Genomic DNA, 25,849 nt, shown 5'->3' with positions numbered 1-25,849 from the left:
CAGGTATTATGACTTCAGCCTCAGACATCTCCTCATTGGTCTGATTTATGTGACTCTGATGTTATATACTACTGCTTTAACTCGATTAAATAGCCAGTGCACAAAAACAGACCTATGGTAGATAATCTATGCAGTTAGACTAAATTTCATGGCTCTATTCTGACCAATTAAAAATAAAATCTAAACAAACTAGAATGTCTTTTCTTGCCTGAGGGCAGAGAGTCTGGTGGGTGTATTGAGCTTGTACCCAAGGCCAATTTGAACCCTGTAAAACCTTCACATAACTTGACTACTAAAGAAACATGCCCTACCCTGTGTACAGACTGAGCCCATTACCACACCACCACTAATATGTGCCCTCCCTTTATCTTTTATTGCCATTGTAGAGGCAAAGCTCATGCATACCAACCCATACTATTACAGAATATACACTGTCTATATAAAGTAACATTTGCACATACACACATTCTTAAATGCATGCACATGTTTACTTGCATACACTGACACACATTCAGGGCCTGTCTATAAAAAGACCAGGAAAGTAAAACAGTAATCAGCTCTTGCCAGCAGAGCCAAGTAGACATTATTTTACCACTAGCAGACAAACAGCTTGTCACAGTAGACAGCATCTGTCATTCTCTTTAACAGGCCCATGTCTTGGCATCCTTTGTTACATAAAATCAAAGCTGCTCTTGTCGGAAGACATAAAAGAAGAGCTTTGGATTTTGGTCAATTGGGTGAAATGATAGCAAAAGCAGCTTGTGTCATAACCATAGTATAATGCAACATCTTGATGATGACTTTTTAGTGAAACCACTAAGACTGAATAAAATTCTTGCAATGGATGAACCAAAACACAACACTTTAAAAAGGACACAAATATTGTCAACAATAGCTGCAATGCTGTTAGCTGAGAGGACACAGAGGCCAAGAGCACTGGTGAATAAAAAAGGCCCAGAAGACTGAATAGGAAGAGTTCAATGAAACATAGTCACACCATCTTGTTCTAATAAAGATCTGTCCCTGTCTGTAAAAACAGCCATTATTAAGGTTGACAGCTTTGGTCTTGAAAGCAGCTTCTGAGATTTTTGGGCCTCATCAGGGCAGAGGGCTTCAGGTCTGAGATCTCTGACAATGACCACAATGGCATTCCTGAGAGGCATATTCTCTGCCACCACTCTTTCAGTGTGAGGATGTTATCATAAAGTTAAATGTGAGCAGACAGTGAGTATAGCACAGTGATCAGAATTTGAATTCCATCTCAGTCTGAGAATATATTGTGCGGTTATGTTTTCCAAAAAAGGAACCACTGGTCTTTCACTGGCAGTGCAGCCACTATTATCATCTTGGTCAGGTCCATCTTTATGACAACATACAGTAATAATTTAGTGTATTACTAAAATAAGTCGCAGACAATAGATACAAATACAATTTACGCACTGTAGTGCTGCAGGGATACATTGGCCAACAGATCTTGCATGTGAACAAGTTGTCAGATTTCCTGTGAAACTTGTTATCTCTGAGTAACCTGATTTGTTGTGTACATGTAAACCTATCCACTGTCACCATGTTTTAAGGCCTTGAGATCAAGCTAAACCACAAAAAAAAAATCTATTGCAAAATATCAATAAGTGCCCCCTCTTTGGGACGGAACATTTGAATTGCCATTAAGAGAGCATCCTCCTGGCTAAACACACAGCCTGATGACAATAATTACCAGCTTCTTTTGTCTTTTTTCATGAGATATAATTAGAAGAGGTAATCAACACTGATGAGGATGGCACTCTTACAACAGCTGCTACCGGGGAGTTGACGTAGAGCCAGAAATACAACTGACAGCAACCTCCAGTTATGAATCAGGGCTGATGACAGATTAGGCACACTGTTACAACACACCAAGACTCAGCACATTTTTTGACACAGTTATCCTGTTAAAAAGGAGATGAAAATATGTCATAAATCATATCATATAGCAAGCATTACTATGTCATGTCATAGCACTGATTAGTATAACAATCATGGATTGGATTGGATGGATGATTACATTTCATTAGAGACAACAAAGCTATTTTGGAGGTAGAAAGTAACATGTTAAATGAACCAGACTTTGATAAAACACTGGATTCTATTTATGATTTCCATTACAGATCAATGGCTATGATATTGTCATAACCACTGATCTGAGTGTCCACTGTCACACTGCGATAATTAGATCACTCTGAATAAGGCAAAAAAGAAATAGTCTCTTCTTCAAAGACAATTAGAAAGGCCAGAAGATGTGTCATCATTAATTAGAATGAAATTTGATGAAGCAGCTTTGTGTGTGACCCCATTATTTTAAGTATGTGTGAGCTGTCAAACAGACCTCTAATCTGTCAGTATATATGGTTTGACTTCAAGTTATGGAGAGTCATTTAACATGAATACTGGATACCATCAGCTGCCAAACAGCTGTTTTATGTTCATGTGACCTTATATTGCATCATGCTATTTCTTAAATGATGTACCGGCACAAAAGCTGGGTGATTTCTGAAAGGTCTCGAGAATCACACCCAGGGTAAGAAAGCTCACTGTGGTTTCCAGAGTTTAAACCTTTTATCATCCCCTCACTACGAAAAGAGATCCGCCACTTTTTTGTTACGTCATGCTGCCTATGGCAGGCCTGCACTTGCTGTGTGTGCATATGGTGTGTTCCTGTCAGCATTTCTGGAAGCATTGACCAAGCATTCCTCAAACTGAGTTCAAACTGCAGTTTCACTGCTTCTCACAGCTCTGATTAAATGCCCTCCCACCAGATAGCCAAATTTTACTCATGGTAATCTGTATTCCCTCCTCATGACGTGATTCTAGCACCCTGCTCAGCCAGACAGTCTACAATTATCCCTATTATCATCATTATTATCTAGTCAATCCACTAGAGGTGGGTGGCTCCTTTAGCTTGCATGTTATAGCCTAAAAGAACATATGGAAGTCCTTTCTCCCTCATCCGAGCCAAGAAAAAACACAGGAAAACAGAGTGTGTTGTGGTGTACATGACAAGAGGGGGGAAAGCAGACCAAAGGGATGCCCCCACTGTGTGTCTCATACTATCATATGTCTCCAGACTTAATGGGTCTTACTGCTATCAGCACCATCACGGCTCAGCTTCCTGTCAGGGGGAGGCATGCACAAACACAGCAGTCATTTGGCAGGACTCAGGTCACAGGCGGCTACATGCAAGAAGAAGTGACCAAAGGAAACTTTAAAAACAACTTCTAGTTGAGTGTGAAGGATTTAACCACAGGACAAGTCATTAATTAAAAGTGTTTTGGGAATCTGTGCTTTTTTTTTTGTCACTTTACCCACCCAATCACTCACTGGCCTACCAACAGTCATGAGGGTTAGCAGATGTCATTAACCAGAGCCCAGAGGAAAGATGGAACTCGATCTGGATCCCCCTGCCACTTAAGAGTACTGAACGACAGAGGCCTCACGTCCACAGCTGTCCTCACACCTGTTACCATATGCTAGTAAGTAACATCATATTCAGTGGTAGAATATTAAGTGTTCAGCTACCTTCAGTATACTCATCGGACTTATTCTCTAAGTAGTTAGCACTTTTGCTCAACATATCTCACGCTTCTTTTCCATTCCCCTTTTTTTATGTGCTTATGAAGAAACACACATTTCCTGATTTAAAACTGCCATAAACAAAAAGCGAAGTGAAACCTGAGCGACACAGTGTCCACAGTGTGCAGGATTTCCTTCACACTCCATCCTGATAGAGAGATGGTGAGAGGAACTGCTCATGAGCACATATAGAATATTAGTAGAGTAGATAAAAGAATATTTATGACTTAACCCTGACTTAACTGTCTCACAGTTGCAAACATTTGCGTGGAAATTAACAGGTTTCCAGCCAGTTACACACCGCATGCTTCAGTTTCAATTCATGACCACTGTTCCTCTTTGTCGCTGTGGTTTGTTTGTGTCCAGCTTTTGATTCCATGATTATTTAGTTTACATTATTTTGCAGTTTGTTCGACCAATGAACCAAAAACTGAACATTTATATGTTCTATTATGATTTTAATGACACATATTCAGCCTCCTAGTGGCTGAACTTTCGCAACACATCATCTCTCCTTTCTCTCCCATCATTTCCTGTCACCTTTACACCATCCACTATCATAACACAGGCAAAATTCTTTTAAATCATACATATATGAATGTCTGATCTTTTTATAGCTTACCTGGGAACAGACCTAAAATGACCCACCTCTGCATCCATCTCATAGTCTATTTCCATGAGTTCTACTATATGTGCTGTACATGACATTTAAAAAAATCTGTTGTTATATAATATTTATTCAAGCTTGCTAACTCAATATAAACTTGACTTCATATACACACACAGAACTTCCTCACTAAAACTCACAGCAGTTTAAGGAATTACTGTCGGTGTATTTTGCACCATCACTCACTGGCCGTGCAGTTTAATCCTTTACAACCACATATTCCACACAACAGCGTGCTTTGCTACAGTACAGAATCTTCTAACCAGCCTCTCTGCTGGCTCATCGCTGGATTCAGGCTGTGACCTGAGATCCCTACATCCCTCAGCAGCTGAGCTCAGCTCTGCACAGCACAGCAAGTATCCATGATTTTCTCCTGGCTACTAAAAACAAGAGTGTGCTGCAGTCGCTGTTTCGGATAGAGGATTTCGTAGTCATGAAAAAACATGAAAAATCCAATAGAAAGTTATTTTTTGCTGGTTTCAGCTTTTCAAATGTGAGGATTTTCTGCTTTTCTCTCTTTTATATCATTGTAAATTGAATCATTTTAGACATAAAATAATTTGAAGGCGTCACCTTGAGCACTGAGATTTTGTGGTTGGCATTTAATAGACAATACGATTAAATTATCAAAAAACTAACTAGCACATGAATACATAATGAAAGATATGATAAGTTGCAGCTCTACTTTAAACCTTTCAGAAACATTTTGTATGACTGTATCAGCACTGATTCATCAGCATGGCTTAAGAACATAAATTATAAATATTGATCTGACATTTTCTTCTAAGTTTTTTGTAAAAGCTGCAGACGCAAGGACACAGATTTCTGTTTAAAAGTGCTTTAAAAAGAAGATCAACAGGGATTAAAACAGTTTGCTTGTGGGCCATAAAAATAAATGACAATCTGCTTCCTCATCATACACCACCCTAAGTTTGACAAAAACTAATCTCTGCACCCGCTCTGCCCTCATCCACTATCACAATGTGAATAAATCCAAGTGCACCCTTAAACTGCTGTAACATCACATACACAGTGTACAACAATGCAGTCAGTCTGACCTGTTAGCCCTGGAGAATCTTTATAAGCACTCTGCTGCTAATCATAGGAAGCATTAGTGTATTTGTTTTAAATGAGTCGTCCTACAGAGGAGGCATGGTACACAATAGACTTCCATGTATACTTCCTCCACACCTGGCCAGTGTCACAGCAGGAACTATGACCACATCCCTCCTCATTTATAGCATGCTTTAGGAGGGCTGATCAGACCTTGCACACCACAGGAAATGATCATATTAGAAACACAAGATATAGACTCAGCTTCAGCATCCTTCCCTATCAGGAAATTACACTGATAGAATCCAGATTGGTCAACTTAGTGTAGAGTTCAGCATTGTTTCTCCACTTCAGGAGTATTAGTTTGTGTAAATAAATGAAGAAACGAATGAATTCATGATTGATCACATGACAATCACACAGGTTAACCACGTCCCTATGAGAAAGTTGAAGAAAAGTTGGCTGTTTATTATCCTCCAGGCTGCTTTTTTTTTCTTATTCTTCTTCTTCTTCTTCTCCCCGGCACAGAGTGAACTAATCTGTAGCATTAACATTCACAACATGTGGCTGCCTGCTCCACTGTCAGCACAGTCAAGACAAGGGCTCCCTCCCATATCTCTAGGGAGGCACCAGGAGTTCACAATCACTTCTTAACTAAACCTGATACCAAAAGCTCCCAATAGGACATTTGTAGGCTACCTGTTGATTTTCAGAGCGAAAGCCCGTCGGTCTGCGCTGCCCAGAGACGCCATGTGTGGGTCTGAAGTCCAGTTCGGCGGCGCTGGCTCCGGTGTTTTCCTGCGGTGTGGCCGCCTCGCTGTCACCGACTCTCCGCTTCTTCTCCTCGCTACAGCTCAACTGTCATGTCAACACTCATGGTGCTTGTGGCGGCAGCAGCTTTACTGGGTGTAAACTTCCGCATTTGATTTGAGCCATCCCGTGGAGAGAGCGCAAGGCACACACTGGAGGCGCGAGGAGGGTGGGAGGGGACGATGGGACAGGCTGGATGAGGCACGCGCGCTCCCTCGCTGCCGAGATAAGCTTTTCGGTTTTTTTTTACAAGCAGTGTGTGTGTGTGTGTGTGTGTGTGTGTGGCATAACTGAGAGTGAGAGAGAGAGAGAGAGAAACCATGAGTTTCTGTTGAGTAAAAATGAAATACCCATATAGTAGAGGAGAACGGATCCAGTTAAATGAAATACTCAGAATTCATGAATAATGCCTCATTTAAAAAAAATAGCCTACCAACAAAGATGTCCTCTGCTTCCCAGGAGAGGTTATTCTGTGCATGTTCATCTTTGTCTACAGCTGTATCATGATTGTAGGGTGGCCCTGAGAGCTCAACACACTGTAAATTAAAGGTCCAGTGTGTAACATTGAGGAGGATATTTTAGCAGAAATGTAATATAATATGCATAATTTAATTAATGTATAATTTATTATTTTTTTACCTTCCTTAGAATGAGCCTACAGATGCCATGGGTTACCCTCCATGGAGTCAGCCATGTTGAACCGCCATGTTCCTACAGTAGCCCAGAACGGACAAACCAAAACATTGGCTCTAGATGGGGACATTTTTTTCACGTTATGTGGCCACCGTAGTTTCTCCTTTCAGCTTGGAAGGGGAGGGTGAAGTCAAGGGATTGCAATTTGCAGCTACACCTCGAGATGCCGCTAAACCCTACACACTGGACCTTTAAGAAAACACATGCAAATAGACAAAACCCAAGCAAATTAAAACATTAACAACACATGTGCAGCATTTTATTCTGTTTTGTTCTGTATTTATTTGTTTAGGGATGTGTAAGGAGGTTATTTTCTGAAGTGCTAGACCCTTGTGATGTCATCAGGGTTATCCAGTTTTTGAGACTACACATTTTTACTAAATGGGTGAGAGTCAGACCAGATTTACTCATGTACTCTGGTTTAAAGCTGGTAGGACAGGAAATAGCCTTGGTGGAGTTGTCAGTCTAAACTGACCTAACAACATTTTTCGTCAAGTTGAAGATTAAACAGGTTCCTTTAACATACTTAATTGTAAGTTCTCTCATTGTTCCTACACTTACTGCAACCAAGCTGCATCCCTTCTTCTCTGCAGTGAGAAATCAATCCCACCTACTGTTTGAGGTTAACACGGTGACAAATGATCGAGGCTGATTTAAATAGTTTTGATACGTATGCTTCAGTTGTAACATTAATTCTTTCCTGCATTTTATACTGCTTTTCAGGTTGAAAACATATATCACTTTAGAAAATATTTAACTATTTGCACATAAAGAAGGCTTAAAAAATGAGCCACAATCATAAACATTTTTACAGCTGACCATGAGCTTCCATGTTGTGACAAGGACTGACAGAGGCTGTGAGTTTGCACTTACACTTATCTCTCTTCATTCTTTAACAGGACAGCATCTTTCATTGGCCTATGTATATTATTCACCAATGAGCTTGTTTTTTATCTGTTAAATATTACTATAACAAAAATATATACGTGTTAGGGGATAGACACTATATCATGCACAGACCTATAATATTTTGACATCATTATTATGTGTTTTAATGCATTATTACATTGTTGTGTTATGTAGGCTACTATACTGAGAGCCTTTAAAAAAAGTCTAAGATGGTAGATCTGTTGCACTAAGAATTTAGTTTATTGTTTATGTTTTGCATATTAATGTATTGTGCCACAGTAATATTACCATAATCTCCATAATTTAATATATAAGTGCTGATTACTATATATTTTTGCTGGTGTAAGGTATTTCTGGTGGCCTGTATTGCCCTTTAAACACCCTGTTCTCCGTGGTTTATGTCGCCCTCTTGTGGCTGATAATTGTCATCACAACAAGATTAGTCTGACAAACTGCTGCCGTGGAGGAGAACATGTTTTTGTGTGTGTATTTATTATAATAGCAAAATGTGTTAGTAATAGTGTGAGTAAATAATAAATAATATTACCAGTAGTATTAAACTCTTCTACCCTTCCTGTAGACTCTGTATACCGACTACGAACGAAAGCGGAACCCTTGTCGTCGCTTCATAATATGAACGGAGTCCTTACAGTGTAACACGCTGTCAAAACGTAAAGCAACAGCAGATAAGTGAACCTTTTTTTTGGTGAAAACTTTCAATATCTATATCCACAAGGGGAACAATCAGGTAATCGGTTTTTAGTCCTTGTAAATGAAAGAAAGTCGGTTTGTTTTGGTGTCGGGGCGCGTTGTGCAGGTATAAAGGAGGAGATAAAGGCTAAACATGCTAAATGTTGGCTCATTCAGTAAATGCACACTTTCACTAGTTAGTAGCTGATGCTATGTGGAGCTAGTTGACGGTATTCCGTTAAGTTTTCTGTGTTCTTTAGACTCCAGTTCATCAGCCGTCTCTGCTAAATATTTACGGACATCTTTAGGGCTGACAAATGATTCATAAATGATCTTGTAATGAGCTTTTTGACATGTGTGGTGCATTTGAAACCAATATGACTGATACATGTTTTCGTTCATGGTTGTTTTCTTCAGAGGTCAACTCGAACTTATTCTTCTACTTTTTGTTTGTTGACTGTGTTTCTGTGCAGATTCAACAGATCAGATCCATCTCGCGTCCCTGTTGACAAACATTATTACTGGTATGGATGGCATGGTGATGGAGGAGGAGGATGATTGCCCAGAGTTGGTGCCCATTGACAGCCCACCTGGTCCTCCTGCAGAGCAGATACCTGTCACCATCATAACAGGCTACCTCGGTGAGAGACCTTCTGTATTACACACAGCTTTAAGGAGCTTGTAAAAGAGATTATAGTCTTAGACATTTGTCAGTCCATCACTACAACTAAATCCTGTTCTGGTCCTGGATCAGCGACCAGGGTTTACGTCATGAGTGTCAGAAAAATGGCAGCTATTGATGCTGTACCTCATGATCAATTTGCTTTTATGTGTGTTTGTTTCTTTATAGGTGCAGGAAAGACTACCCTCCTGAACTATATCTTAACAGAACAACACAACAAGCGGATTGCTGTCATACTTAATGAATTTGGAGAAGGTAAACTAACAAATGTAACAAAAAAAAAAAGGTTGTAGTTTCAACTGATTTTGTTCTGGCCAAACAAAGATGCTCTAGAAACTGTTATGTACTATAAACTTGAGGCCAGGCTGATGGTGTCTCCCTGTGTATTTCCTCGGCTTTACACAAGAGAGCAGCAGAGTAACAACTTTGCTGAGAACTGAAAGAAGCTCATAAATTAGTTCTTTTTACTGTGTCCAGACTTTCTGGTACAGCAACGTGTGTCATATTTTTATTTTCTGTCATCTTTTATTATAGTATTATTACTTTAAATTCATATTGAATTAGGCTGATTTGGCCTGTTTTCTTTTTTGTTTGACTTTGTTCAAGTGGTCTAAAAACCTCTTATCTTTGGCTTTTTGAAATCTGTATTTATCTTTAAAATTATATAGCAATAGGGCATCTTTGTTAAAAAATTGCTCAGTCTTTATCAGTTAATCTTATCCTTACTCATCCTCTTCATGCAGGCAGCGCCCTTGAGAAGTCCCTCGCAGTGAGCCATGCAGGAGAGCTGTATGAGGAGTGGCTGGAATTGAGAAACGGTTGCCTCTGCTGCTCTGTGAAGTATGTATGTGACTGCAGCACATTTAGTGTTACAGTGTTAATTAAAACAGAAATGAAAGGTTTTAACTTGTTGCTTTAGGTCGTACAGTTTAAATTCTTCAGCTAGTGTTTCTCCTTTTACATACATGTATGAACTACTGTGGTAATGAAGGGTACAAGTACAGTTTATTTGACTGAGGTATAAGTATGACTAGAGTTCACTGGGCTGACAAGACAACACATTCTTGCTTCATATTGTACGCATTGTACTATTTTACTGTGAATTAGACGATGTTCTGCATACGCCATTTTTATAGTGGCTGTTCCTTCATTTTTCAGGGACAACGGTCTTAAAGCCATCGAGAACCTGATGGAGAAGAAAGGAAAGTTTGACTACATCCTGTTAGAAACCACAGGACTCGCTGATCCAGGTATCACACATTTTTTTAAAGTTGAAAGATTAGCTATCATCTGTATCTATCTGTATTTGATTAGACCATTGTTTTTTCAAGCTCTGGTATGAGGAGCACATGACACAGAAATTTGACAGTCAGCAGCATTAGTTTCATACAAGAAATAACCAAATTGATATCATCGTGTGGTTGGTTATCTTATAGTTTGAATATTCCAACAGTATAAAATAAATAGCAATCAATAGTGTTAAACTAGCTCAAAGTGGTATAATATCGCAATGATTATGTTACTTTTATAGGTTAAGGTACCAACACCACTGCAGAGTAATAAAATACCATGTAAAGATAAAGCTATGTCTGGCTGCTTTTGCATAGTACAGCACAGCGGTCTTCGAATCCTTCACATCACATTGCCAACCCGTCCCAAACAGACTTTTTTGAATGGGCTCCATAGATGTCTATAAACAATCAGCAGCTGTAAGCTATGTTAGAGTTTACTTGTCAAATGTCCACACTTAATATTACCACTGTCTCTACTTATATATCTTTTTATGTTCTCTGAGAACGGTTAAGATAAGATTAGATAAGACAAGATGTACCTTTATTGATTCCCCCGGAGGAGAAATTCAAATTAGACACAGCAGCACAGGGGAATGTAGTGCAAAGAGTACAGAAGTGCAATAAGAATCACAAAATAAGAATATTACAAAATCTAACAGAAAATATAGACTAAATGAAAAATATATACACTATGTGCAATATGCAAGTAAACAGTCTGCAAAATATTTTGAGCAACTTTGACTAAAAAATTAAAAAATATTTGGCATTCCTGGCACAGTATTTAGGGATGACATATGAATTAAGCAATGCCATAAAGCCCCTCTTCTCTCTTAATGTGTGTAAATAATGGTTAGAGATGATCACAAGTTAAACATTTTGAAACTCTGAGGACCAGACTTATGTTTCTGTGACAGAAGCACCCATGGAGCCTTTTTCCATCAGCGGCAGCTAAAAAAAAACAAAAACCTAGGCGTCCGTTCATCTCTCAGCTTTGAATCAGGAAATCAATATTAGGCCATTACAGGGCGAGCACTGTGACAACTGGGGTGTGTCGCTAAGTGACAGGTGTCAGGAGGTAGCGGCATGGGCAGACACACACCACTTGGCCTCACAGACAGAACCAGCAGAGCATGCTCAGGCTAGGGCTGTCCTCACTCCTCTGCCATGTTATTGGCTGAGACAGGCTTTTTATCGACTAGGACAGGTCTGTCATTGGCCCTGGCAGTGCTGTCAATCATAAAGGCTCCTGGGGGGATTCTGCTCTTCCGTTCAGAGAAGAGGTTGGATGAGTTATGTGAAACATGCCAATCAAAAGCAGTGTTTTCATTACGCATCTATCAAATATTTACAATGCTTTCTTATTCTCGCTTGGCAGTTTGACAAAAGTGCATTATGTGAACAAGCTGTGGCTGGCATGGTAACATAGGGTCTTGTAATAACCGCATCCACAGGAAAATAGAAACAAACCAAATGTACCAGCAGGTGATAAACAATTGAAAGCTTCTGATATTGGTTTCATCTGCTCCACAGAGCTCAGCCCAAAAACATGCACCATTTCTGAAAATAGTGCAACTTTAAACACCAAAACTTAAGATCTGGATATTATTGAATAAAGTTAATGAATTTAATGCTGAAATTATTCATTTTAGAAAATAAATCTACAACAATTTTAATAATTCATTATATTATCTTAGGTCACTTAAAACTCAAATGTGATGAGTTGCTGCTTTCCTCTGTTTTATATTATTGTAAATTACCCATGGGTTTTGTATTGTTGGTCTTAAAGTCATTTTAAGGTGTTACCTTGCACTTGGGACATTGTTATGGCCATATTTTCTGGCATCTTAAAAACATTAGTTACATTCCTAAATTTTTTTGAATACTGTTTTTAACGTGTTAGTAATTTGATATTCTGTAGTTAGGTATTGCTCTTAAATTTCCAAAAAAACATTGTGTAAATTGTAGATGGGCTTGACATATTTCCAGTAGCTGAAATCCATTTAGCATAATCACAGTAATCCCTGTGTAACATGGCAGAGGACTGCATTTTGATATTTGGCTTTTTTCTATTATTTTGAAGGCCTTATGTAAAGAAATCTGAAGTTTATTGAGTAATTTAATAAAAAATAAAAGACAAAAAGGAAAGATGTGGCCTCTATTTACTTGTGGGAAGAACTTTCCTTGCCTGAAAATTTGAAAACTTTTGGATTTGTATGTATGTGGTTATTTGCAATCTGACATTCAAATTCCTATCCTCTGGCAGGAGCTGTGGCCTCCATGTTCTGGGTCGATGCGGAGCTCGGCAGTGACATCTATTTGGATGGTAAGATATTTGTGTGTATGTGTGTGTTTGCATGAATGGCGTCTCGCTCCTCACTAAATACTCAGCTGTCTGCTCTGTTGTGACAGGCTAGCAGACCAAAAGTGTACTTCAGATAACTCGGAGAAAGTGGTTTAGACAAACGGACAAAACTAAACACCAAAAGGCAACCGCAATTCACTAAAGAATGTGCACAAGCTGTGGCACTACATCCGATTCACTGATCACTGTTACTTTGTTCTTCCTGTAGGCATTGTCACTGTCATCGACGCCAAGTATGGACTGCAGGTATGTGCGAAGAAGATTTTGATGAAGCTACTTATTTTTAGAATATTTTGTTTATTGCTCAAATGAATCAACAGAAAAACAAACAAAAAAAATTGAGAGTTGATTAATTATTGAAGACATTTATCAAAATTACTATTTTATACAAATAGTTGCCAGTTAATTTTCTGTCAATCGAATAATTGATTAATCAACTAATCATTTCAGCTGTACTGTATAAACTGTTGGGTAGTTTAAGATAGATAGATAGATAGATAGATAGATAGATAGATAGATAGATAGATAGATAGATAGATAGATAGATAGCCAGGTACATTTAAATACAATAGAATAAAATAGAATAAAAATGTATAACAAAACATCCTATTTTATAAGCTCTATGTAGGTTTTGTTGTAAAAAAAAATGTTGTGTAAAGTAACTTGTGCTGTCAGATAAATGTAGTGGAGTAGAAATTTAAAAAAAAAGGAAAAAAATACTTAAGTAAAGTACAAGTACCTCAGAATTCTACTTGAGTAAATGGGCTTGCTGTGGCAGAACTACTTTTCTCATTTTTTTTGTCTGTAAATAAAATATCCTTGTCCTCTGGGCTGTTGGCTGAACAAAACAAGCAAACTTTTCCCTAATCATCTTGTTGCCAAACTTTAAAGTATCAGCAGTATTTACTTCTAAGCAGTCACTGTCAAATAAATTGTGCTTTTTTTTTTATTTTACCTCCAAAATAAGCTGTTAAACTTGTGAGATTGTTCGTAAAAAAAAACAACCTTGGGCCTAGCAACACACAAACACAAACACACACACACACACACACACACACACACACACACACACACACACACACACACACACATCCTGTTCTCCCTGTGGTATTTAATAGGAACAGGACAAGTGACACCTTGATAATGGGCTCTGATTTGAAGGTGTCATGCCCAGTGAGGTGACACATTTCATGGTTTAGGTGCTGCTCTGGCTTCTCATTGGAGAGGGGCAAGATGAAGGAAATAATGACAGAGAGAAGGAGAAGATAACTGATAGTGAAGGAGTAATTGATATCAGAGATGTGACCATTGTAATAGGACTGTCACATCCACTCACCTGCCTTTCCCCTCATCTGCCCCGTAAAATATCCGTCTGTCTGAGGGGTTTCCAGTTAACTCGAGCCCTTGGCTTGAAAGGCCTTTGTCTCTTGGTATAGAGGTTGCTGAGTAAAAAACAGCGAGTGGCCATTCTATTAAGTTATTTTTAATACATCTTTGTCATTCATTCCTTCAGAAATGAAGGAGGGGTGATGCACGCAGTGACAGATTAACGTCAGATTGACACTCAGGGGTCAGCATCCAGATTAACACCGCCTGCCTTCCCTGTTATTACATATTAAACTGTTTTGGAAAACCCTGGTACGAACACAAGACACAAGCAGAAAATGAAATGTGATCTCCTGTGGTTTCATGCGATGAGAAAGTCACTTAGTTCACAAAGATGAAACACAGGCCTTTCTTTTACCAATTTACCTGTCACATTTTGTGTTGGCTGCTGCAAACATTTGCTGATATTTTTAGTTTTTTCAAGAATGTGCTTAAAGTTGGAAAGCTATAGGGTCAGCTTGAGCAGTTTTGCAATTTTAAATCCTTTTTGTTTTTCCTATTTTATTTTCTGGTTGCAGTATGTAAATTATGTCCACTATCTTTCTGTAGCAATTAACAGAGGAAAAAGCAGATGGACTCATCAATGAGGCTGCCAGGTATGTTTGCTGTAGTTTTATTTGACAATTTGGGAAATACACTGATCATTTTACACTATTTTACAGATTAAACAAACAAGACACTGTTAATTTGTGAGCTCTAGAGATGCTTGTAGCTGGGTTTTGTTACCTTTGGACAGAGCCAGTCTAGCTGTTTCCCCCTGTTTCCACTGTTTGTGCTAAGCTTTATATTCACCATACAGACATGAGTGTGTTTCCCAAAGTGCCAAACTTTTTCTTTAAGACAAAACAAACCACTCAGTATCCACCACACTAGACCTCGTAACATGCTGTTGACCATATTCTTGCCACCCGCCTGTCTGTCTCCCTCGGCGTCTCTCTGTTTGTCTCTTCCAGCAGCTGTGTGGTTGTTGTTGTTGAACAAATACACTGATGAAGAAAGACCAGTTGCATGACCCTTTGCATTCTTGGTCTTTGTTTGTGTTTTCACCTCCAAGCTAAACGGCGCTCAGCTCCCATTTGAGTTTGGCACGTATTGCCCGCCGCCACCCACAAAAACTCACACGCATGTACACAGTTTGTAAATGAGAGTTTTACAATAAAGATCGCAAACACGCAACTTTACTTGATACAAGATGCAACAAGCCAGTGACTACCTGATGTAGCTGATTTAGTGTGTTTACGCATGATCTTCATTTTGTGCGATTCTTGGTGCAAATACTTGTCTCTGTTGTTGGTTTTGGCAAAATTGTGTCCTTGTGTATGTAATGTCTTTTTAGGCAGATTGCTGTCGCTGACCTGACCATAATCAACAAGACAGACCTTGTGAATGAGACTGAACTCACTCAAATCCGAGACGCGGTCAGGTTAGCCTTACATACTTTTACTTCCTATCATCTTCCTTTTTCTAGTAGTATTCTGGTATTTTCATCATTGTTCTTATTATTGAGCTCCTCGTTTAACTTTGGGGGGAAAAAAGTACACTTGGCTTCCTTTTGTTAGGTCAAAAGAAACAGTTGTAGGAATGAGTATTGACATTTTTTTATTTCGCCACTTCAGGTCTGTAAATGGTCTTGTCAAGATTCTAGAAACCCAGAAGTCAAGGTAAGTTTATTTTTTTTGTATATCTAGCTTTGTATCAGGTTCCCTGCTTTGCTTAGTGTAACAGATGAACTCCACGTGCTGCTCCTGCTCAGATCTTTATATCAAAGATGAAGCCGTTCAGGAGAAACCCCCAACACACACACACACACACACATACACAAACTGCTGCACCCTGAGTAAACACCACCACCCTCAATGGTGTCCAGTTACCCAGAAGTCTTTGCTCTTCGACCCTGGGTCTTCAAGCCGACATGGTTGCATATGTGTGAATGTGCGTGCGTGCAAATATGTGTGTATATGCACCCTCTGTGTTAGCATGTTATTGGACCCAGGTAGCATCTGGCTAACACAAGCAATGTGTATCAAAGGTTTGGGTGTGTTTTAGATCTGCCCCCCCCGCCCCCCACCAACAGAGTTCAGGTCAGGGTGAACAGATGAAAGACACCGTGCAGCGAGGGGTTAATCGGAAAAACAGCCCCACAACTTTCATTTCAGTCGGTTACCCTTAATGTTAGTTTTAGCCAACTTGTGGCAAAAGCTGAAATTGTAATTGATTTATCCTTGATTTATTACCCACTAAGGTGAAGTTGGATTTTAAATTAAAGGTCTATTGTGTAACATTTAGGAGAATATATTGGCAGAAAAGGAATATAATATGCATCACAATTAAAAAAATAAGAGTTGTTGTGTTTTTGTTACCTTAGAAGGAGCCGTTTTTGTCTAGACAGGCCGTGGGTTGCCTTCCATGGAGGCCGCCATGTTGAACCGCCATGTAGCTCAGAGTGGACAAACCAAACACTGGCTCTAGATAAGGCCGTCCGTGTTTTTTTCGCGGGTTTCGCAGTTGAAGTGAAGGGATGAATCTGCAACTACAACGCTAGATGCCTCTAAATCCTACACATTGGTACATCCTACACATCTGTAAACTGTAATAATAATCAATAATCATCTTCCACAGGGTGGATCTCTCTGAAGTGCTGGATCTGCATTCCTTTGACAGTAAGGATGGAGCAAAGTGAGTTGATTTTGTCCCATTTAATTTTCATGTACACAAAATGTATTCATTTAGGAAAAAAATCAAGAAACTTAATTTTGAAAGCCTAATACCAATACTGATATTTGACTGTTTTAATGTAGTAACTATATATCAGCTGATATTTGTCACATAAACATTGTGACCAAAAAGTGGAACATTTAACAGATGAAGAATAAACCTGTCAATGCTCTCTGGCAGATAAATGAGTTACTGTAATGGCGACACTGTTTCTAAATTAAATACTACAAATTACAACATATTTCTTTAAAAAAGCAAGAAGCGTTTTTACTGACGCAGGCTGTAAATGCAGCCACACAAATGGAAAAATGACCCTGACAGAATTGCAAGATGCAGCACCGCTCAGCCCATCACAACATAGTTTAAGTAAATACACATGTAATACAAGTGACGGATACTTTTGTGCAACAATCGAGAGTTTATAACCCTTTACAAGGTTATATTACTTGATATTCTTATTTTTTCTATTATTGAGTGATATACTGTATTCAACATTTCTGATATGGGAACTCTTGATGTGTGACAGGACGTACAGGATGTTTCACAGCTCAAAGTTCTCTAGTGGACAAACTATGTCATGGCGATACTCCTTGAACATATTTTTGGCATTTCTTCACTTCAATTTCTACTGTATCTGCTGATACTAATACGTCTACTGATAATATTGGCCATCTCCAATGTATAGTACCTACATTTACAGTAAAAGATCAAGAACTTATTTTGTTGCTAGTCCGTCTGAACTGCGCATCCATCGGTCTTTGATACTGTTGTTCACCGTGTTTCTCTCTAATTAACAGACTCTTTTATTGAGCGTCCCCCTGTTACACCGCAGGGTGGTCATCATATTGTATCCCCAGTAGAATGTCATTCTCATGAATAGAGTCAGTGTTCATCCTTTCATGTGAATGAAACGGGCCGCGGTGTTAAAGCTCTCTTACATGCCCTCAGTCAGTGTTTCTGAGACCAGCTGCAGAGGATTAGAGCTGTGTGTGTCCACTGGCTCCCGAGGAGTTCCCCTTGTCCCAACAGATAGCTCCTTTCCCCCTGCCTTTGAGAGTCCAAGCCCCTCCTCCCGTCCATCCCACGCTAGCTGTTTGAAGCGGCCCCCCGCCGCTCCGCCTGTGTGGTACTAACAGCACGCGGGGCTCAAGCTGCTGGACACAACATTTAGCCTCCTTGTGAGGTCAGGGAGAAGGGGGAGGATGAGGAGGTCTGATGGGGAGAACAAGGGCTGAAGTTTGTTTGGAGGTGCTGGTGGGTGTTTTGTAGGATTTAATTGCCTTTCCTAAAGTTTTCACAAGTCCATTCAGAGTTGTGTCATTAAGCACTGATACAGCATGTTATACCGTGAGACAGAACACAAAGGGGAAAACTGTATCCTCCTGTCTCTATAAGCAGAGAAGAGAACGAAATAAAAAAATCTCAAGTACATTTGTTGCTTCAGATGGTCATTTTATTGAACCTCTATTTAACCAGGAAAGCCTCATTGAAGTTTCTTTGAGATTAAAACACAATTTTTCACAATAGACAGAAATAGCAATCAGTTATGGTTAAAACTGCATAAGATTAAAAAAACAAAATATGCTATAAATCAGAATTAAACAGAAATCCAATTATGAATCATGAGTAAAACAGTCCATACATACAATCATGTAAAATATTTGATCAGAGAAACAACTTAAATGGCAGCTTAAAACAATGGTTTGCTACTTTTTGGCTTTTGAGCCTAAAACATAAAACAAGATCTGCTTGCAAAACCTCATACGTAGACGTATGTCTTCTGTCTGTGACCAGTTCAATCAAAAACATGTCCCCCCTCCTTGTTTCATGGTTTAGTGTCCTAAAGAAATAAAATTATGCAGCAATTTACAAAAAAAAGGGGCTTAATGTTCAGAAACGGTGTTAAACAACCCAAGTGTTCTCTAAAACCGAATAACTAATCCTAAACAATCACTTAATGATTCTAAAATACCACAAAATGTCAGCAGCCAGAAGAGAAAGCACACGCACATATTTAAATTCACAAAATAATGTTTACAAAAACATTTTTTTCTTTTTATTGACACAAGATGTAAATGCATCTCCAGAAATTCTAAAAATTACATAAAATCTCATCCCCATGTAGCTCTGATCAATACATCCTGACACAAGGTGCAAAAAATAGCCATGTAGGACAGCTGACAGATTCCTTTGTTGAATCATTTTTAAATAAAATATAATTTGAATTAATTTAGTTAAGGTAGTAAATGTAACATGGTTATCTTTTCAGCCTTTTTAAGCAGACATGAGTCTTTTATGTTGGATGAAACTGGAAAAAAAAGTTGTTTAATCATATCTCTCCTTTGAAAGTCTTGCAGAGAAGCTCCAACTTGTGAAATCTACAAGACCACATCTTGACAAGGTATTGTTTGTATGCTGAGACACTGTCTCATATATATTCTTTTATTCCTTAACTGCAGATACTCACGCAGTATGCCTCTCAAAGTTTTCCCTGTTTTTTTTGCTAATTTATTTCAGCACATAATTTCCTACAGGATAAAGGGTTGCATTCTCCTCAGGCTAACATTGTGCCTCGCATTCCCCTAGGCTGTGACACTGTAGTGAAAACTCCCTCCCTGCTTTGGTTTTTGTGTGGAGATCAACTTGAGGCTTTTGATGTTTTCTTGTTACACTACAAATAGACCCAGTCTCGGTCATACACAGCAGCATAAACATTCAGTAGACTGGGCACACTGTGATGGCTAGACTGACTAGAGTCTTGGCTACTTGTTATGGCTTTACAGCTGTTTTAACTTAATCCAGATGTCATAAAATATAGTATACAGACTCTGTATTTCACTATTTGATTAGCAACTGAATATCAAATATGAATGGGAATTATTTAGTGTACCCTTTTAAAAGAAAACATACAGCATATCCCCAATATCCAAACATCATCTAAGTCCAGTTCTTTTCAGTGAAGCTGTAAATTATTAAAAATATTTATTCCAGCATTAGTCTCATCGCATTTCTTTTTATGTTTTCAGGCTTTAGACCAAATGACTCCCCACAGCAATTAGGCCTCATCTTGTTTTCAGTTACGCTTTATACCCATGAACTTTTATCACAGGATGAGGAGAGATGAGGGTTGTTTGTGTGGGTAAATAACGGCATTGTTGTCTGTTTTCTCCAGGTTCCCTTTCCCGCATGAAGCTCAACTGTCCCTCAGACCCTCCCCCTTTTCCCCCCCCTCCTCTTCCCCATGTTGCTCTTTTCATGTAAATGAGAATGCTGTTTTTCTGTTGTTATACCAAATGACAAGGAAGTGTGTACCCTTAACACTTCACCACAAAAACCCCAAATATCTACAAAGTGGCCTTTTAATGCTGTAAGGAAGTATGAAGAGGAGGGAGTGTATGTGTGTGTGAGAGAGAAGAAGAGCGAGAGAGAGACAGAGAGAGAGAGAGAGGGGCCGGGGGGGTGCCATTACTGGGTTTCAGGTGCCGAGTGGAGTTGTGTTTTTTGACACGGTCATTGACAAAGTCATCAGCTGGGGCGTAAAAACTCTTCTTTTGTTTAACGTTAATGACTTTTCTGGTTTCAGTGACCTTAAAACATGCGTTAGATTGTATTTTACATGAAAAAACCTTTAAATGAGTGAAAGATCAGTCAACACTAAGTCTTATTGTCAATAATGGCCTGAAAATATACATCTCAAAACATAAATGCAGCAATGGAATGTACCTACGTACACTCACTTAACCATCTACTGAATTGAAGTACTTGTACTTTACTTAGTTTTTCCATTTTATACCACTATACATATTAGTTTTTTAAACATATATGTAGTAGCATAAAATGGAAACACTCAAGTGAAGTACAAGTCCCTTAAATTGTACTTAAATAGTGTGTGTCTGTGTGAATATAAGGCTCAACTGGCTTGATTATCTGTATTTTAGTGAGTAGAAAATGTTGAAACATACTGAAATTAAAAGCCACAAAAATAAAAATAAATATTATTAAATATTATTACTATCACATATTGCTAACACTTCCATACTGTATTTCATGTCTTCCTCAGAGTATTTTAACTGTGACATTTGAAGTGGCTGGAGATCTCCCTGAGGATGCCTTGAATGTCTTCATCCAGGTACATTCACTGCATCATTCAGACCCTCCAGTTTGTATCCCTGTTTCCATTACTAATTAGCACTAAAATAATACAGTCCTTTGTAAGGTAAACACCCATTTGCCACCGTTTCAGGATCTGCTATGGGAAAAGATGTTCAAAAACAAAGAAGGGCAACCTATGACTGTCATTCGTTTAAAGGTACAGTAAAGCACAATAGTCACCCCAGTGGCACCAGTGATCAATAAATGCTGCTTTATTATCTGTATTAATCAGTTTCAAATGCTTCATTCAGCGTCTGTTAATGTGTCACTCGTGACTTGTGACTTGTGTGTTTTTGTGTGTTTTCAGGGCATAGTATCATTTGCAGGTAAAGCCCACCAAGTGATGCTGCAGGGGGTCCATGAGTTGTATGACCTGAATGAGACTCCACAGCTTTGGGAGGAGAACCCGCGGATCAACCGACTGGTCTTTATAGGTGAAGACACACACACCTCTTGCATTTCAATTGCAGGAAACTGATCAAAATGACTCTTCTATTAATTATTAAAGTATGTGCTTATTTAAGTATGTGCTTAGGTTTGTTTGATGGAGGTAGTACAAAAACTTGTTACACAGTTTAGCAGTTTTCTGATTCCATAAGTTCTTAGCTGTAAACCTGCATTATAGTTTTGGGTAACGCTTTATTTTAACAGTTCACAATTTTCTAACAATTTTCTTAAGATTCCTAGGAAAAAAGTATGTAGTTTGGTACAAATTATTTTGGAAAACATAAATGAGTAATGAGTAACAAATTAATATTTCTTTGGGTCTCAATTTAGCTTTTCTTTCCAGGGAGATTCTCTGAAAATCAAAAACTGCTAGGAAATTACAGACCTGGCTAGACCTGACCTTGAGAACCACTGTCCTCTATAATACATAACACATACCATGTCTATGAGTGTGTGTAGCCGTGCTGTGTTGATGCTCATGTTTGTCTCTACTCTGTTCTGCAGGTAGGAATCTGGACAAGGACATTCTGCGGGAACAGTTCATCTCTTCAGTGGTGCAAGGAACAGAGGAAAAATAGTCACAAGTCTCCTCTTTGCATTGAAAACTGTTTATTCTGGAGCAAAAGCTGTGACTTTGGCCATCCATAAATCTGAGACTGTTTCAGACGTTCACTCCTTACCTACAAAAACATGAGGTACGTCAGAGGATGGTTAAGGTTACTGTAGTGATCAATACAGTAGTTTTAAATTGTGATAACCCATCACTACCTGCTTTAAAAAGCTACAGTAAATCAAAGAGTGTTTATGTTGCTGTAGTGCCTCAGCTGAATGCCGTGTGTCACCCTGGAAATGTATCCTGAATACGACCTCTGAAATTTGTGCACACGTAAACAAAAGCCAGAATTTTAATCAGTACATTGTATTTTTAATAAAGATGGCTTTGTAAAAATCTGCAATTCTTGAAGGTTAGGAAACCAAGTAGTATTGGAAAGTGACACACATACTGTATCAAGTGTGGTACTTTGTAAATTAAGTAACATTGCTTATGTTTCTGGCTTTTAACACCCTTTTTGTTTGTTTTTTAAATTATTCAAAATAAAGTGTTTTTCCTGAACATCTATGACTGTTCTGATATACCAAAAACAAAATAATCTTTTTAACCATGAGTAAAAATGGCTGGTTCAAGAAGACAACGGCAGACTATTAACATAACAACAGAGACAAAGTGCCTTTGTGTGGAGTGGTAAGTTCACTATGATACTCAACAAAGTGTGAAAAATGCCTCCAATAGCATTAACATTTTAACTTTTATTGTTATGAAACACATACAAAAAGTTGTTAACTTTTCCATCAGTCAGCCGGCCATGATTATAATAAAGGGTTTCACAAGTGTGATAACTCAAATATTATAGGTATGAAGTAATATTTTACAATGAGTTTCCCTTGAAAATGCTCTAATCATTATTATAAACATTATGTTAGTGCCATGCAAACCTGTATTATTTTGATCTACAGATCCAACATCTAAACTAGGTGAAACAGTTGTTACTGGGTTTGTGAATACTTAAGAATGTTTTTCTTTGAATTAGGCACTGACTCTCTGTCATATTTTTCCTCAAAATACTGACTTTTGGGGAGATTATTCTCCAGATATATGGCAACAATACAGTTATTTCACATCACTGGCTTTAAATGGCATTTAAGTCTACATGTTTTTTCTGCTGTATACACTCTGCACCTGCAACGACATATTACAGCTCCTCTATTTTCTGGTATTTGTTACTTAAACCTTGATTGGTACAGTCATGTGAGAACCATCTCTCTTTCTCACATGCACACACACAGTAGACCCAGTCAGGTGACGAAATAGGTGGAGTTTTCACAACTTGGTCATTTGCAATGGAGATAGTTTAGCAGCACGGTTTTAACACATATCCGCTGTTGGACCGGTTTGCTTTGAGGATGGCTCTGCTTATTCATCCCGGTCGTAAAGCCGAGCTGAGCCCTGCAGCCCAGGGCGCACCGTGCAGCTGAGCCGTTTCCTACTCGATTCTGATGCTGATGGCCTCGTTAAGGCGACTATTACCTCTTTTCTCTGCTGGCTGCGGGAAGTCCAACCACGGCCATTTTCATGGTCACACCACCCGCGGGCATCCAAAGGTGGCAAACTAAACGAACCCGCGGGGGTTTGAAGGGGGAAACACTTTGTTTCTTATCACGGGCTAGGCGTGGTGTTAAAAGTCCCAAGAACATCCCACCTCCTACTGCGCTGCTGTACGTATTTGTAATATCAGATGATTCAAATATCAAGATTCAACTTTTGCTAACATGTGCACATGTCTGACAACAGAACGCAGGCTGTCATACATGTGTGTGTACATAGGTTGCACATCAACCATTATGAATGTGTTCACGGTGTATGCTGCAGGAGTGCAAAAAGTGATGAGCCAAAATAACATTACATATCATTTCGGTCATGTGTAGAACCTAAACTCATCACAGAATGTCTTAATACAAAGATATGTAAGCTTTGAAGCAGTAAGCTTTCAGATCTTCTGTCTTATTTTGTTTTATATGATAAAAATGTTGTGCTGGCACTCACTCTGTTTGGCAATTGAAATTAAATGCCAAAAACGTTTCCATTTTTGCCAAAATAACGACAAAGTGCCATCTATAAATTGGGCTTTATTTGTAGGAATAGGCCGTTCGCACTTCAGGACTCCCCAAACCCCCCCACCTGTGTGCTTGCCTTTTCTGGCTCCCCGCGGTGAGGGGCCACTCTGATAGGTCCAGAGGGTTAATGGGACTGGCCTTTAGGGCAGCAGCCTCTCAGCATATAAAGCCTCAGCTTTCATTACAACAGCAAACAGCCGGTACACACGGTTTAAGAAGGACCACGCGGTAGATGAGCTTTTACGCATGAATAGGGGCCTTTTGGTTTTTACGCACTGCGAACCATTGATGTCTCGTTGGCACAGTTGAGTTTTTACGCGTTTTTGAACATTCTGCGTGTGACCATGACTCTTTCCAGTGAATTTGAAGCTTCTCAACACTCTGCTTTGCCTCTTGACATAGTGAGCGAGGATGAGCCTACCCATGGGCGTTTATATGAGAATGGGTGCTCTACGGACCCCGGCTCTTCGGCAGAATCTGGTGCTGAGTTTGACTCCTCAGAGCCAGACTCCTCGGGGGAAAGCGAGAACAGTTTCTGCGCAGACGCACCGTCGTCCAGGAAAGCGCAGAACAGTTCTGTTAAGCCTCCCTACTCCTACATTGCCCTGATCACCATGGCCATCCTGCAGAGTCCGCTGAAGAAGCTGACACTGAGTGGCATCTGTGACTTCATCAGCAACAAGTTTCCCTACTACAGAGACAAGTTCCCCGCTTGGCAGAACTCCATCAGGCACAACCTCTCCCTCAACGACTGTTTCATTAAGATCGCGAGGGAGCCTGGGAACCCGGGAAAAGGTAACTACTGGTCTCTGGACCCTGCCTCAGAGGACATGTTCGACAACGGCAGCTTCCTTCGCCGAAGGAAGCGGTTCAAGAGAAACCACCCAGAGCTTGGCAAAGACGGACTTATGTTTTATTCCAACTTGAACTGCTACCGGCCGTATGGGCAGCCATACTGCGTGCAGGGCCAGGTGAGCCCCCCGCCCGCCGCTCCTATCCCGTACATGCCCCTGCAGGAGGGTATCATGATGCCCCCTTCTTCCTATCACCTTCTACCACAAACTCTGAACAGTCACGGGAAGTGCAGTGGGCCAAAAGACTTCAGAGCGCAGCTGTGCTCAACAGAAACCGCTCAGTCAAAGCCTGGCCCGCAGAGAAAGTGCTCCTTCAGCATTGACAGCATCATGAGCAAACCCTCGCCCACCAGTCTCCCGAACCCAAACCCACAGCACAGGCGCCACAGCGCTCTTGGGTACGCTCATCTCATGTCGGGCCCTGCTGCCTGTTTGGTTCCGACGCTCCTGCCGGCTCCCAGGACTCCATTCTGCCCCCCTACCATGCTGAGCACTGCTTCTTTAATAAATGAGCACCTCAGACTGTCCTACCCTCACTGCTGAAGCCTTTGGCCACAAGAAAACTTTACAGTGTCCGTATGTTCGATGCTATGTGAAGACACGTTGTGTAGCTCATTTCTTAAAGAAATGTTTTAATTGCATGATATTTATGTGCGTTGACATTCAAAGTTATGTCTTAAAAGAAATCAATGTAAATAAGATGAGTGGTAATATATGTGTGAAACTTGTTGCAGTGGCGACTCTCGTTGATGAATCTGTTTTTGTTATTAATTAACGTGTCGAAATAAATGTTTGAAAACTATCTGTGATGTTTGAAGCTCTTTATTTGGTTACTTGAATTAATTAATGCTGGTT

At 39.5% G+C, this 25,849-nt stretch overlaps 3 protein-coding genes across 4 annotated transcripts in view; 2 read left to right on the top strand and 1 right to left on the bottom strand.

The window, feature by feature from the left end:
- The window catches only part of dock8 (dedicator of cytokinesis 8), a 58,734-nt gene extending 52,245 nt beyond the window's left edge, over positions 1–6,489 (bottom strand). Inside the window, exon 1 of the mRNA XM_051421445.1 lies at positions 6,029–6,489. Coding sequence (XP_051277405.1) covers positions 6,029–6,081 — 53 coding nt within the window. The 5' untranslated portion in view covers positions 6,082–6,489. The remainder of the gene's footprint in view (positions 1–6,028) is intronic.
- A 1,426-nt stretch (positions 6,490–7,915) lies between these two features.
- On the top strand, positions 7,916–22,581 carry cbwd (COBW domain containing). Its single transcript, XM_051421476.1, has 16 exons — positions 7,916–8,489; positions 8,905–9,072; positions 9,282–9,368; positions 9,857–9,953; positions 10,272–10,363; positions 12,669–12,728; positions 12,976–13,013; positions 14,703–14,749; positions 15,490–15,576; positions 15,770–15,814; positions 16,773–16,829; positions 19,218–19,269; positions 20,929–20,997; positions 21,112–21,177; positions 21,328–21,454; positions 21,972–22,581. Exons 2-16 carry the CDS (start codon positions 8,958–8,960, stop codon positions 22,043–22,045), a joined length of 1,113 nt encoding a protein of 370 aa, XP_051277436.1. The 5' UTR covers positions 7,916–8,489; positions 8,905–8,957; the 3' UTR covers positions 22,046–22,581.
- A 1,204-nt stretch (positions 22,582–23,785) lies between these two features.
- Positions 23,786–25,796, top strand: foxd5 (forkhead box D5). Of its 2 annotated transcripts, XM_051421480.1 has the most exons (2): positions 23,786–24,444; positions 24,543–25,796. In XM_051421480.1, the coding sequence occupies exons 1-2, from the start codon at positions 24,387–24,389 to the stop codon at positions 25,535–25,537; spliced, it is 1,053 nt and encodes a 350-aa protein (XP_051277440.1). In that variant the 5' UTR covers positions 23,786–24,386; the 3' UTR covers positions 25,538–25,796. The 2 variants fall into 2 exon arrangements, with proteins under 2 accessions (XP_051277440.1, XP_051277439.1); XM_051421479.1 differs by having other exon boundaries at positions 23,787–25,796.
- Positions 25,797–25,849: the final 53 nt, after the last annotated feature.

This window comes from Dicentrarchus labrax, unplaced genomic scaffold, assembly GCF_905237075.1.
Source record: "Dicentrarchus labrax unplaced genomic scaffold, dlabrax2021, whole genome shotgun sequence".
Taxonomy (NCBI): Eukaryota; Metazoa; Chordata; class Actinopteri; family Moronidae; genus Dicentrarchus; species Dicentrarchus labrax.
This window is presented reverse-complemented; position numbering and strand designations above follow the sequence as displayed.